This window comes from Littorina saxatilis, linkage group LG10 (genome assembly GCF_037325665.1).
Source record: "Littorina saxatilis isolate snail1 linkage group LG10, US_GU_Lsax_2.0, whole genome shotgun sequence".
Lineage (NCBI taxonomy): Eukaryota > Metazoa > Mollusca > Gastropoda > Littorinimorpha > Littorinidae > Littorina > Littorina saxatilis.
The window spans coordinates 18,665,621-18,680,800 of NC_090254.1; the positions used below are offsets into that span (position 1 = coordinate 18,665,621).

At 40.7% G+C, this 15,180-nt stretch overlaps 1 protein-coding gene across 1 annotated transcript; it reads left to right on the forward strand.

The window, feature by feature from the left end:
- Positions 1 to 8,965: 8,965 nt before the first annotated feature.
- On the forward strand, positions 8,966 to 11,935 carry LOC138979210 (tumor protein p63-regulated gene 1-like protein; the record flags this gene model as incomplete). Its single annotated transcript, XM_070351990.1, is given in 2 exon segments — positions 8,966 to 9,294; positions 11,844 to 11,935. Coding segments are annotated over 2 exon segments (383 nt in total), but the record flags the coding sequence as incomplete, so codon positions are not given.
- Between the last annotated feature and the right edge of the window lie 3,245 nt (positions 11,936 to 15,180).

The following is a 15,180-nucleotide window of genomic DNA, read 5'->3' on the forward strand; positions in this document are numbered from 1 at the left end:
TTTTTTCCGTCTGTCTTCTTTCCTTGTGTCTTTTTTCTGTCTGTCTTCTTTCCCTGTGTCTTTTTTCTGTCTGTCTTCTTTCCTTGTGTCTTTTTTCCTTGTGTCTTCTTTTCTTGTGTCTTTTTTCCGTCTGTCTTCTTTCCTTGTGTCTTTTTTCCGTCTGTCTTCTTTCCCTGTGTCTTTTTTCCGTCTGTCTTCTTTCCCTGTGTCTTTTTTCCGTCTGTGTTCTTTCCCTGTGTCTTTTTTCCGTCTGTCTTCTTTCCCTGTGTCTTTTTTCCGTCTGTCTTCTTTCCCTGTGTCTTTTTTTCGTATGTCTTCTTTCCCTGTGTCTTTTTTCCGTCTGTCTTCTTTCCCTGTGTCTTTTTTTCGTATGTCTTCTTTCCCTGTGTCTTTTTTCCGTCTGTCTTCTTTCCCTGTGTCTTTTTTCCGTATGTCTTCTTTCCCTGTGTCTTTTTTCCGTCTGTCTTCTTTCCTTGTGTCTTTTTTCCGTCTGTTTTCTTTCCTTGTGTCTTTTTTCTGTCTGTCTTCTTTCCTTGTGTCTTTTTTCCGTCTGTCTTCTTTTCTTTTGTCTTTTTTCCGTCTGTCTTCTTTCCCTGTGTCTTTTTTCCGTCTGTCTTCTTTCCCTGTGTCTTGTTTCCGTCTGTTTTCTTTCCTTGTGTCTTTTTTCTGTCTGTCTTCTTTCCTTGTGTCTTTTTTCCGTCTGTCTTCTTTTCTTGTGTCTTTTTTCTGTCTGTCTTCTTTTCTTGTGTCTTTTTTTCTTGTGTCTTTTTTCTGTCTCACTTCTTTCCTTGTGTCTTTTTTCCGTGTGTCTTCTTTTCTTGTGTCTTTTTTCCGTCTGTCTTCTTTCCTTGTGTCTTTTTTCAGTCTGTCTTCTTTCCCTGTGTCTTTTTTCCGTCTGTCTTCTTTCCTTGTGTCTTCTTTCCGTCTGTCTTCTTTCCCTGTGTCTTTTTTCCGTCTGTCTTCTTTCCTTGTGTCTTTTTTCCGTCTGTCTTCTTTCCTTGTGTCTTTTTTCCGTCTGTCTTCTTTCCCTGTGTCTTTTTTCCGTCTGTCTTCTTTCCTTGTGTCTTTTTTCTGTCTGTCTTCTTTCCCTGTGTCTTTTTTCTGTCTGTCTTCTTTCCTTGTGTCTTTTTTCCCTGTGTCTTTTTTCCGTCTGTCTTCTTTCCTTGTGTCTTTTTTCCGTCTGTCTTCTTTCCCTGTGTCTTTTTTCCGTCTGTCTTCTTTCCTTGTGTCTTTTTTCCGTCTGTCTTCTTTCCCTGTGTCTTTTTTCCGTCTGTCTTCTTTCCCTGTGTCTTTTTTCCGTCTGTCTTCTTTCCTTGTGTCTTTTTTCCGTCTGTCTTCTTTCCTTGTGTCTTTTTTCCGTCTGTCTTCTTTCCTTGTGTCTTTTTTCCGTCTGTCTTCTTTCCCTGTGTCTTTTTTCCGTCTGTCTTCTTTCCCTGTGTCTTTTTTCCGTCTGTCTTCTTTCCCTGTGTCTTTTTTCCGTCTGTCTTCTTTCCCTGTGTCTTTTTTCCGTCTGTCTTCTTTCCCTGTGTCTTTTTTCCGTCTGTCTTCTTTCCCTGTGTCTTTTTTCCGTCTGTCTTCTTTCCCTGTGTCTTTTTTCCGTCTGTCTTCTTTCCCTGTGTTTTTTTTCCGTCTGTCTTTTTTCCTTGTGTCTTCTTTCCGTCTGTCCTCTTTCCTTGTGTCTTTTTTCCGTCTGTCTTCTTTCCTTGTGTCTTCTTTCCGTCTGTCTTCTTTCCTTGTGTCTTTTTTCAGTCTGTCTTCTTTCCCTGTGTCTTTTTTCCGTCTGTCTTTTTTCCTTGTGTCTTTTTTGTGTCTGTCTTCTTTCCTTGTGTCTTTTTTCTGTCTGTGTTCTTTCCTTGTGTCTTTTTTCCGTCTGTCTTCTTTCCTTGTGTCTTTTTAACGTCTGTCTTCTTTCCCTGTGTCTTTTTTCCGTCTGTCTTCTTTCCGTCTGTCTTCTTTCCTTGTGTCTTTTTAACGTCTGTCTTCTTTCCCTGTGTCTTTTTTCCGTCTGTCTTCTTTCCTTGTGTCTTTTTTCCGTCTGTCTTCTTTCCCTGTGTCTTTTTTCCGTCTGTCTTCTTTCCCTGTGTCTTTTTTCCGTCTGTCTTCTTTCCCTGTGTCTTTTTTCCGTCTGTCTTCTTTCCCTGTGTCTTTTTTCCGTCTGTCTTCTTTCTCTGTGTCTTTTTCCGTCTGTCTTCTTTCCCTGTGTCTTTTTTCCGTCTGTCTTCTTTCCCTGTGTCTTTTTTCCGTCTGTCTTCTTTCCCTGTGTCTTTTTTCCGTCTGTCTTCTTTCCTTGTGTCTTCTTTCCGTCTGTCTTCTTTTCTTGTGTCTTCTTTCCGTCTGTCTTCTTTCCTTGTGTCTTTTTTCCGTCTGTCTTCTTTCCTTGTGTCTTTTTTCTGTCTGTCTTCTTTTCTTTTCCGTCTGTCTTCTTTCCTTGTGTCTTTTTTCCGTCTGTCTTCTTTCCTTGTGTCTTTTTTCCGTCTGTCTTCTTTCCCTGTGTCTTTTTCCCGTCTGTCTTCTTTCCTTGTGTCTTCTTTCCGTCTGTCTTCTTTCCTTGTGTCTTTTTTCCGTCTGTCTTCTTTCCTTGTGTCTTTTTTCCGTCTGTCTTCTTTCCCTGTGTCTTTTTTCCGTCTGTCTTTTTTCCGTCTGTCTTCTTTCCCTGTTTCTTTTTTCCGTCTGTCTTCTTTCCCTGTTTCTTTTTTCCGTCTGTCTTCTTTCCTTGTGTCTTTTTTCCGTCTGTCTTCTTTCCCTGTGTCTTTTTTCCGTCTGTCTTCTTTCCCTGTGTCTTTTTTCCGTCTGTCTTCTTTCCCTGTGTCTTTTTTCCGTCTGTCTTCTTTCCCTGTGTCTTTTTTCCGTCTGTCTTCTTTCCTTGTGTCTTTTTTTCCGTCTGTCTTCTTTTCTTGTGTCTTTTTTCTGTCTGTCTTTTTTCCCTGTGTCTTTTTTCTGTCTGTCTTCTTTCCTTGTGTCTTCTTTCCGTCTGTCTTCTTTCCTTGTGTCTTTTTTCCGTCTGTCTTCTTTCCTTGTGTCTTTTTTCCGTCTGTCTTCTTTCCTTGTGTCTTTTTTCCGTCTGTCTTCTTTCCCTGTGTCTTCTTTCCGTCTGTCTTCTTTCCTTGTGTCTTTTTTCCGTCTGTCTTCTTTCCTTGTGTCTTTTTTCTGTCTGTCTTCTTTCCCTGTGTCTTTTTTCCGTCTGTCTTTTTTCCGTCTGTCTTCTTTCCCTGTTTCTTTTTTCCGTCTGTCTTCTTTCCCTGTTTCTTTTTTCCGTCTGTCTTCTTTCCTTGTGTCTTTTTTCCGTCTGTCTTCTTTCCCTGTGTCTTTTTTCCGTCTGTCTTCTTTCCCTGTGTCTTTTTTCCGTCTGTCTTCTTTCCCTGTGTCTTTTTTCCGTCTGTCTTCTTTCCCTGTGTCTTTTTTCCGTCTGTCTTCTTTCCTTGTGTCTTCTTTCCGTCTGTCTTCTTTTCTTGTGTCTTCTTTCCCTGTGTCTTTTTTCCGTCTGTCTTCTTTCCTTGTGTCTTTTTTCCGTCTGTCTTCTTTTCTTGTGTCTTCTTTCCGTCTGTCTTCTTTCCTTGTGTCTTCTTTCCGTCTGTCTTCTTTCCTTGTGTCTTTTTTCTGTCTGTCTTCTTTCCTTGTGTCTTTTTTCTGTCTGTCTTTTTTCCCTGTGTCTTTTTTCTGTCTGTCTTCTTTTCTTGTGTTTTTTTTCCGTCTGTCTTCTTTCCTTGTGTCTTTTTTCCGTCTGTCTTCTTTTCTTGTGTTTTTTTTCCGTCTGTCTTCTTTCCTTGTGTCTTTTTTCTGTCTGTCTTTTTTCCTTGTGTCTTTTTTCCGTCTGTCTTCTTTTCTTGTGTTTTTTTTCCGTCTGTCTTCTTTCCTTGTGTCTTTTTTCTGTCTGTCTTTTTTCCTTGTGTCTTTTTTCCGTCTGTCTTCTTTTCTTGTGTTTTTTTTCCGTCTGTCTTCTTTCCTTGTGTCTTTTTTCCGTCTGTCTTCTTTCCTTGTGTCTTTTTTCTGTCTGACTTCTTTCCTTGTGTCTTTTTTCCGTCTGTCTTCTTTCCTTGTGTCTTTTTTCTGTCTGTCTTTTTTCCTTGTGTCTTTTTTGTGTCTGTCTTCTTTCCTTGTGTCTTTTTTCTGTCTGTCTTCTTTCCTTGTGTCTTTTTTCTGTCTGTCTTTTTTCCCTGTGTCTTTTTTCTGTCTGTCTTTTTTCCCTGTGTCTTTTTTCCGTCTGTCTTCTTTCCTTGTGTCTTTTTTCCGTCTGTCTTCTTTCCTTGTGTCTTTTTTCCGTCTGTCTTCTTTTCTTGTGACTTCTTTCCTTGTGTCTTCTTTCCGTCTGTCTTCTTTTCTTGTGTCTTGTCTTCTTTCCTTGTGTCTTTTTTCCGTCTGTCTTCTTTCCTTGTGTCTTTTTTCCGTCTGTCTTCTTTCCTTGTGTCTTTTTTCCGTCTGTCTTCTTTCCTTGTGTCTTTTTTCCGTCTGTCTTCTTTCCTTGTGTCTTTTTTCTGTCTGTCTTCTTTCCTTGTGTCTTTTTTCCGTCTGTCTTCTTTTCTTGTGTCTTTTTCCCGTCTGTCTTCTTTCCTTGTGTCTTTTTTCAGTCTGTCTTCTTTCCCTGTGTCTTTTTTCCGTCTGTCTTCTTTCCTTGTGTCTTTTTTCCGTCTGTCTTCTTTCCTTGTGTCTTTTTTCCGTCTGTCTTCTTTCCTTGTGTCTTTTTTCTGTCTGTCTTCTTTCCCTGTGTCTTTTTTCCGTCTGTCTTCTTTCCTTGTGTCTTTTTTCCGTCTGTCTTCTTTCCTTGTGTCTTTTTTCTGTCTGTCTTCTTTCCCTGTGTCTTTTTTCCGTCTGTCTTCTTTCCCTGTGTCTTTTTTCCGTCTGTCCTTTTTCCCTGTGTCTTTTTTCCGTCTGTCTTTTTTCCTTGTGTCTTTTTTTCTGTCTGTCTTCTTTCCTTGTGTCTTTTTTCGTCTGTCTCCTGTGTCTTTTTTCCGTCTGTCTTCTTTCCCTGTGTCTTTTTTCCGTCTGTCTTCTTTCCTTGTGTCTTCTTTCCTTGTGTCTTCTTTTCTTGTGTCTTTTTTCCGTCTGTCTTCTTTCCTTGTGTCTTTTTTCCGTCTGTCTTCTTTCCTTGTGTCTTTTTTCTGTCTGTCTTCTTTCCTTGTGTCTTTTTTCTGTCTGTCTTCTTTCCTTGTGTCTTTTTTCCGTCTGTCTTCTTTCCTTGTGTCTTTTTTCCGTCTGTCTTTTTTCCTTGTGTCTTTTTTCCGTCTGTCTTCTTTCCTTGTGTCTTTTCTCCGTCTGTCTTCTTTCCCTGTGTCTTTTTTTCGTCTGTCTTCTTTCCCTGTGTCTTCTTTCCCTGTGTCTTTTTTCCGTCTGTCTTCTTTCCTTGTGTCTTCTTTCCCTGTGTCTTTTTCCCTGTGTCTTCTTTCCTTGTGTCTTCTTTCCGTCTGTCTTCTTTCCCTGTGTCTTTTTTCCGTCTGTCTTCTTTCCCTGTGTCTTTTTTCCGTCTGTGTTCTTTCCCTGTGTCTTTTTTCCGTCTGTCTTCTTTCCTTGTGTCTTTTTTCCGTCTGTCTTCTTTTCTTGTGACTTCTTTCCTTGTGTCTTCTTTCCGTCTGTCTTCTTTTCTTGTGTCTTCTTTCCCTGTGTCTGTCTTCTTTCCTTGTGTTTTTTTTCCGTCTGTCTTCTTTTCCTGTGTCTTTTTTCCGTCTGTCTTCTTTCCCTGTGTCTTTTTTCCTCCCCTTTTCTTTCCTTTTAATGTTCTTTCTTCATTTTCTTTCTTCTTTCTAAATACTCAGTTATCCACAAGCACTGGAGATATATTTTGCTATTCTACCTGGAGGTTCCCCGGTAGCTTAGGAGTGTCAGTTGTTCAGTATGAACTTGGCATTAAAAGCCCACTATACAAATCGGCGTAAGTAAACTCAAACACCCCGTATAATGTTTTCACCGACCATACACACAACCACAGACCTTTCAATACTCAATCCCCCCCCCCCCCCCCCCCCCACCTCCCCCCCCCCCCCCTGTTCTTCATGAGAATAACCAGTGTGTTGTTATTTTAGTGGTTAATGTGATGCTTCTCTGTTTGTTTTTGATCTCTATTGATTTGTTTTGTTACTTATCTGCTTTCGGTCTTGAAATTTACGACAGATGGTTTCAGATCTGCATTTTATCAAGCCGATTGATTGGTGACTACAAACAACAACATTGACATATTTTTGTCTCAGATTCTTATAACGTGGACAAGTACAAGCAAGGTGTTCTTCATTTTCATTTTCAATTGCATCCTCCTTGCACGAATCTTTCCGAAACATACTTTTAAACAACGATCCGTTTAGTAGTAGCGAGCCTAAACGCAGTTTCACCAAACAGTCTCGGAAACGTTTTATATTCACACAATTAAAAATACCTTTCGGACTCAAGCATTAACTTATTCGTCCTGTGAATGGAATATCTTTGTACAAATATCTTTTTCTTCAATTAAACTATGCCACTCCTGAACATACACATCAATCAACCTTTGCTTCAATAAAGAAACTAAACAAAACACAACATACACATCAATCAACCTTTGCTTCAAGAAAGAAACTAAACAAAACACAACATACACATCAATCAACCTTTGCTTCAAGAAAGAAACTAAACCAAACACAACATACACATCAATCAACCTTTGCTTCAATAAAGAAACTAAACCAAACACAACATAAACATCAATCAACCTTTGCTTCAATAAAGAAACTAAACCAAACACAACATCAACATCAATCAACCTTTGTTTCAATAAAGAAACTAAACCAAACACAACATAAACATCAATCAACCTTTGCTTCAATAAAGAAACTTACTAAACCAAACACAACATACACATCAATCAACCTTTGCTTCAATAAAGAAACTAAACCAAACACAACATACACATCAATCAACCTTTGCTTCAATAAAGAAACTAAACCAAACACAACATCAACATCAATCAACCTTTGCTTCAATAAAGAAACTTACTAAACCAAACACAAAACAAACATCAATCAACCTTTGCTTCAATAAAGAAACTAAACCAAACACAACATCAACATCAATCAACCTTTGCTTCAATAAAGAAACTTACTAAACCAAACACAACATACACATCAATCAACCTTTGCTTCAATAAAGAAACTAAACCAAACACAACATACACATCAATCAACCTTTGCTTCAATAAAGAAACTAAACCAAACACAACATCAACATCAATCAACCTTTGCTTCAATAAAGAAACTTACTAAACCAAGCACAAAACAAACATCAATCAACCTTTGCTTCAATAAAGAAACTAAACTAAACACAACATCAACATCAATCAACCTTTGCTTCAATAAAGAAACTTACTAAACCAAACACAAAACAAACATCAATCAACCTTTGCTTCAATAAAGAAACTAAACCAAACACAACATACACATCAATCAACCTTTGCTTCAATAAAGAAACTAAACCAAACACAACATCAACATCAATCAACCTTTGCTTCAATAAAGGAACTAAACCAAACACAAAACAAACATCAATCAACCTTTGCTTCAAGAAAGAAACTAAACCAAACACAACATACACATCAATCAACCTTTGCTTTAATAACAAAAACTAAACCAAACATAAAACAAACAAGGAAAAGAGTTTCTGTGAGGAAATATACTATTTTATTTTTTCTTCGTCTTTTTCCTTTGTTTATTACCTTCAAAAGGCAGCGTCTAGTTCAGCACAAACAAAGCAAATAGCACTCTTGCACCACCATTCTCATTCTGGCACTCGCTAGTGAGAATGGTGGCACCACTTACACACACACACACACACACACACACACACACACACACACACACACACACACACTCTGACACAGCCATTCCAACTCTGGCACTTGCTCTGGCACCACCATTCTCATTTTGGTTCCACCATTCTCACTCTGGTATCACACACACACATACTTTCACAGACACATACTCAAGTTTCACAGACACATATCCACACATATACACAACTTTGTCACAGTCAACATCATTCTCACTCGCGCACTCCGCCCGTGCACACACACACACACACACACACACACACACAGATAAATGTTGACCAGGGTGGGATTCGAACCCACGACTTGGGATTTCTCAGTCTTTGAATACTGCGCTCTTATCCCCACGGCCACTCTGCTCGCTTGAAAGTGCGCCGGGACATGCACCGCTAACGACCGGCTCAGTGTTGACAATACACACACACACACATACACACACACACACTGCACGCACACTCACACACACACACATTGCACACACTCACACACAAGCACCCCCCACACACACACACACACCAGGGGCTGATCCACTGAGGGGGGGTTTCCGGGGTTTCCGAGAAAAAAAACCCAGCCTAAATAAAGAGGAAGAAAAAAGAATGAATACATTTGAAAATAAACAAAAACTGATGGCTCAGATTGCACCAGATTGCTCCATTTTCCTTGATTTTTATCAAAATTTACCCTTTGTCTTCTATGTAAAAGTGTTGGAAAGTAGCCTAGTTGGGTAATTCAGTGTTGGCTCAGGTCACACCATGCAGATCGGTGATTTGACCTTGTTTTGATCCAATTTTGTCTTCCTAAATGTACTTTGTGGAAGGGAAGTTTCTTGGCTCAGATTGTACCCGATTGCTCCATTAAGTTCCTTGTTTTTACCAAAATGGTCCAGTCGGGGGTGGGGGGAGGGGTGCGACTGAACGCTTCGCGCCCTCAACTAAACGTTTCGCGTCGTCGAATTGTCCCTAAAAGAAATTTGGAAAAAAAACCCTTTAAAATTATGTGATCCGCCCCTGCACACACACACATACACACACACACACACACACACGCACGCACGCACGGTACAGGCACACGCAATAAACCGTGCAAGGAAAACGGTGAATGTGTTCAATGGAGGAAGGGAGATAATACTTATGAAGCTGCGTGTCACAATCCAAAAATAACCCTCATGTGACTATGAACTCCGTCCGTGACGTCACAACGCAGCATCAATTTGTTTCAAAATGGCTACCGAGGAACCAACAACCGCGCCTGTAGAGACAACTGCGTCTCATTTGGAAGAGGAAAAGACAGCCCAGGAAGGAGAATTTGTAGGAGCAACCTTGCAGATTGAAAGCGAAACTCAAAATGGTCAAGAAACGCCTGATGTCGACTTTACTGGGCCAGCAATTTCAAGAAATCGGCCCGGAAGTGTCATCGGACGACGTAGTATTCTCAGCACAGGCAGCCGGACTTCACTGCGACCAGGCGTTGTAAAGTCAGATAACATCACCAAACTCTTCTTCAGCTACAAGGTAAACTACGCATATGGCCGAATAGTTCAATTCGTTATTCTTGAAAAAGTGTCCCAGATTAACGTCGCCTGTTGAAATCTGTTTGAAACCCCAGAATGCATGCTATTTCGACATAATTTATTTTTATTTTTCCAAAGAGAAAACAAAGAGCAGTGGACTGTGAAAGTGAAAGTGAAAGATTGTGCAATCGTATGCCTGGTATGCACAGGTAGACCACTTGTAGTTTTACCTGTAGCAAGGTTGCAGGATGTTTACTGGTGGCAGTGTAAAGAGGGATCGAGAAAATAAGGCAACAGCTGATTGTACTTATAGTTCGTACTGTATTTGTGGGTGAGATAAGATAAACCAATGACATAATTTGTTAAGAGTTTGTTTTCAGGTTAGAAGTTAACTTGGTAAGACTGGATAGCCTGCATATATGTGTGAATGTGTATAGGTTAGATAGCCAGCATAGGTGCACATCAGGGGTCGACACTAACTTATTTGGCCTGGGGCCACACTGGCCCCAGAGATGGAAATTGCTGGGGCGGAAAACAAAAATCTGGGGCCCACTCTCAGTATTCACGTGCGGCAATGCATTGTCTGTTTTTCTTCATCGTACTGAAGCCAGGGAAATTCTTTCAACCATTTGACATTGAAATTACGACACTCGTCGACAGCGCTTTGCGCTTTTGGCTGCATTGGTCTCCTTTTTTCGTTTCTCTCCACCCTGTTCTTCATCTTCATTTCCATGTCTTTTTACACCAGGAATGTGTCGCCACATTTTGCGTTTGGCATTTGAAGGCGATACTTATCTCTCACGCTAAAGAGCGCAATCTGGGAGTTATTTCCCTTGCGGCATTGTCCTTCGACGATTTCAAATTTTTTTTCTTGACTGCGGCATTGATCGTAACGCAAATTTCAGTGACGACTTTGACTGGCGATTTTTAGTGATTGGCTCTGCCATTAGAATTTTCGGTTTGTCATTGTTGGAATTTATCCTGGGGCGGAGTGGGCCCCAAGCTTCGGCAATGTTTGGGGCGGAACACAAAACTCTGGGGCGTTCCGCCCCCCGCCCCCGCTAGTGTCGAACCCTGCACATTCTTTTTTACAAATTTATGTAACACTAACACTAACAGACATGAACTACCAAAAGATTATCAAAACTTCATGCTCTATTACTATTAGACTAGAGTTTGCAGAATGCAACAAAATAATTAATATTTTGGTGCACCACACCACAGTGCTATAAGTATAGCTCACTACAAAAGAATCTGCGTAGTTATCAGTCAATTAACCTACGCCAGACTGTGCCTTAGACTACACACAGAAGACGGCGTGGGTCCATGTGGACCCATGATTCCCAAAGACTGAAGCAAAAACATCCATCTATACCCCTTCACGAACGGTGTGGGTCCACTTGGACCCATGACTTATGAAGTTATGTGTACCCCTTCGCAGACTCGAAATTACCTGTTTTCTTCAGCTATCAAATTTAAAGGTACTGAACTTGTCAAATCCAGGTGCACGGCGCCCCTGGGGCTTTTAGTCATACCTCAGACAGCTATCCGTTAGAAGAACTACCAAGTTTCATTGACTTGCACCCAAAGAGTCAAGAAAGTTGCGATTTTTTTACAAATTAATTTCATATTCGGACCCGGCTGGTCTTGACCTATTTTTGGATCTAAATTTAGATCAGGTAGATCACCACATCATGCACAAAAAGACACTTCACTAGCAAACTATGTCAGACGTCATCATGAGTTTGTGTAAAACAAAATGGAGGCCGGAATCATTCAGTTGAATCGAACTCCGACCAAACACCACGTAATAACTAGGTTAATTTATGCACTCGCGTGAACAAGAAACTGTCGAGCTTCACAGATGTCATCGTTGGGTAGTTTTGGGTTTGTTTTACTACCATAGGAGGATTTTTGAACTTTAAATGCACTCAGCTGCAACAAAAACGAAGGCTGTGAGCTGCACTGTGCCTTTAATGGAAAACTCGTGGCTGCATGACTGCTTCATGGAAAACTTTACTTTCAGTTTCGTTTTCCCAGAAACTAAAGAGAAACTCATACTAAGTTACTCTGTTCAAAGTATGGGACAAAGTTGACCCGGTACCCATGCCGTTCTTGGTGTGTAGTCAAATTGTAGCTTGTGTTTTTGTTTTTTTGACCTAGTTTTGGGACAAGAAAGAAGTTTGGGTGCCTGAAGCATTTTTAACATTTCATTGAACAAAAATTCATAGTTATAGAGATATCAGCATTTGAAAACCCTTCTGGGTCCATGTGGACCCACGACGTCCGGCAAAGGTTAATTGAACAGATGAATTAATTTTTAACATAAATAATATATTTTTATTCAGATTTTCTAGTTCCCTGACATGTGACCGACCCTATTTTATCCTACTGAAATCTGTGAAGTACACAACAAGAAGTTATCAACATACCTATATATATCCTAGTGTTGGGAGGCTTGGAAAGGAGCAGTTTTATGGCGGGAGGGCTTTTAATAAAAGTTTTATGTATTGATATATTTATGACTTTTTAATTTTATTACCCTTACAGGAGAACAGTCTTCAGAGTGCAGTGGACAAGGTCAGCACAATCATCAAGCCTGAACTGGATGGAGAGCTGCTGGGAGCATGGCTTCTTACTGAGTGAGTTATTCTCCCATTGCTTAAACATACAGTGGTACCCGTCAATGTCATGAGTGGAAACTCTTGGGACTGACCAAAAGCGTCCTTAAAGCCGCAGTTTTGAAAGAATGTCTGCTATGTGCTACAGCGACTCGTTCCTCCAAGTCTGTTATCAGTAGTTATCAACACCCAGCTTCCCTATGCCCACAGGCTAATTTACAGGCCGTCTCCAATTTCACAGGAAGACACGAAAGTGAACGAAACAGTGACTTCCCCTTTTTTCTCGGTCCAGTAATCAGAGATACCATCATACTACTGCTTATCCAAACAGTTCCAGACACTTGTTGGATAGAGGGTGTGAGTGTCAGTTGCGCATCTGGAGGTCATTAATCAAATCTTCGTACTCGCAGAAATATTCCTCCCGATCTTCGCCTTTAGGCTTTAAGCACTGTGTATCAAAATGTGTGTGCATGTTAAAGGAACTTGGTGCGCCATGCCCAGTTCAAAAGTAGGAACTGATTACTGATGGTAATGTGTATCGATCATTGCAGATACAAAGTCACACAAAAAAACAGTTGCATGGTAACCCCTCCCCCCCCCACCCACCCAACTCGACCACACACAGAGAAATGGAGTGAAAATGTGATTGCCCAGGTGGCATAGACAGTACCTAAAATGCCCTCATTTCTGCTGAGAGTGTCCCTGCCCCCCACCCCCTCCCACCACCACCACAAGGAAAGGAAAGGAATATTATTAGACTGGCCAAACTGTAGAAGGAAACTTTTCATGGGAGTTTCAGGAAATGCTGTATAGGATTAGGAAGGCCTTAGTTTAAGAGAGTTTCCCTAACATTGTGATACAGTGGTACCACCCCCCCCCCCCCCTTTTTAAGACCCCCCAATTTAAGACTCGCTCCCTTTCAAGTACTTGACTTTTCAGATTTTCTGTTCATAACCTGTGTAAATGTACCCCCTTTTGAAGACCCATTTTTGAAGGTCTTGAAAGGGGGGTTCCACTGTACTGTCTCAGTATCAGGAAGTCGCTCATTGCATGTAGTCATTGTACTGTACAGGAAGCAAGCATGGATCATGTTACCAATACCATGTACACAATGCAGTGACATAAGAACGCAGTGGCCTTTATCCCCATTGTTTTATTTACCTTTCAGGACAACCAGCAATATGATTGTTGTTTATTTAAATAATTTCATTCCAGTTGCATATATATGATACATGTGCAAGGTTTGCCGGTCTGTGTGGAACAGTGGAACCCCGCTTTTAAGACCTTCAAAAATCTGAAAAAAATCAGGTCTTAAAAAGGAGGGAATCTTAAGGTGTTACGAGTGTGTTCGGGTTGCGGTTCTTGCTCATGTTTATACTCACTGAGTTACTTCCCTTGGATCTGGATCTGAATCTGGATCTGGATAACCCGCCTGGGTTGGTGGTTTGCGGGTGCGAATGCGTATACGCACGGTTCAGTGTGCTTTCGCGAAAGGGTGTGTCATATGCACGGCTAGAACTAAGATACTTCTTGATTTCAGTAAATAGTTTCATTACATGTCAACTAGTTCGTTTTTAAATGATTTTTTAGAGATCGCCAAATGGTATTGTGTGAATAACATCATTCGATCGATTGTACGCACGGCGCCGTGCTTCTAGTAGCTCAGTCCATTCCTTCTTTCCGGTGTGGAAACAGACGTGTTTCTGGCGAAAGAATCGGCGTTTTCAACTCGCCATATCTTCATATTCATTCGGACTAGAACAACGAAATATAAATTTCTTGTAAAAAAAATCCCGAGCCTTGCGACTCTGGTAGTAATTTTCTTACGCGAAGCGGCCTTTGGTAGGTACGACAGTTTTAGTCACCCAAGTATATCTAAAACGCACGTGGACGAGTTTTCAATGGCGTATTTGAAGTCTGTGAATGTTGTGATTACAAATCATTTCGGGGCACCCCTCAGTCTATACGTACAGACAAACAAATTGCATGGAACGAAAGTTGAGAGGCTGGACTGTAAGTTGTTGTTTTGACTTCTACTAATCTCGCAGGTCTTTTATGCAAAACAGACTAAAAATTGCATTGTTCACGCAAGTGTAGATGACGAGACTATCGAAGGAATGGAATACACTTGCCTACAGATATAATAGACAGACACTGTCTATTTATATCTATGACTTACCCTAGCCCATATGTTAGAATAAAGAACATACTTTGCTCTTTTGAATGATGTATGATTTGGCACTGTACACAGGATTTTAGACCTGCCCCCGAAGTGATTTTTCCATAAACCCGTCAAAAAGCTCACTCTGTTTTGGCCGTAAAAAGCGCCCAAATGAAGTCAATTTCTAACCTGTGTCGTGTGTTCGAAGGAGTACATCTCAGCGATGCCATTGCCTTGCAACCTCAAAGAAATATATTTTAATAACCCGCTAAATGAACGTTTTTTTAGTGTGAAATAAAAGCCGGAGATTTGCTTCGTTTCTTTGCTGCGACACAAAACCAAAACCAACTATAGATCTGCGGTGACATTATGAGTTCGTTTTCGACATTGCAGTGAAGTTGCGTGGATCTTCGACGATTCCCGTTCGGTTTAATGTGGATAGAGCTTTGATTGAATGTAACTGCTTTGAAAAGTTACAACATGAGTCCTTGGGATCGATGTTTTTCGGTAAACTTCTTCGTATCCTTGACTTTACTTTTGACTTGAACAGATCCAGATCGGCTGGGGCTGTTGATCGCCTACACAGATCTATATGAAGTTGACTCGACACGGCGAACTGCCGAATCCGTGCCCTCTCGTCGGTCCTACCCCCAAATCCCTTACCAGCCTCAGACCCCACCTCACCATTCTAACCTCACTGGCGTACTATGTGTGATTATCCCTTCCTCATGAAAGAGAAAGTGGAGAAAGGGGGAAAATGAAGAAATGGGTTTTTTTGGACAAATTTTTTTAAGTCCAAAAAAGATGAGAAATATTCATAACAAATTCAGTTTTGGGTCTTTTTCAAATCTGTTTGATGCATCTTTTCTGTGACCATTGTGGCTATGCACTGACACACAAAAGGGAGAAATGAAGATTTTTTCTCACTGCACAACAGTCAGGGATTAGGGTTACATGTTTACATGTACATTGTCAAGAGGTCAAAACAAATTTTAAAAGCTGTTGAACACTGCACTAGTGTTGCTCTAATCAAGGCGAGTCTGGAACAATAGGTCCACCCCACCAAAAAGTGAACATGGAATTAGTTATGATTTTTTGGCTTGGG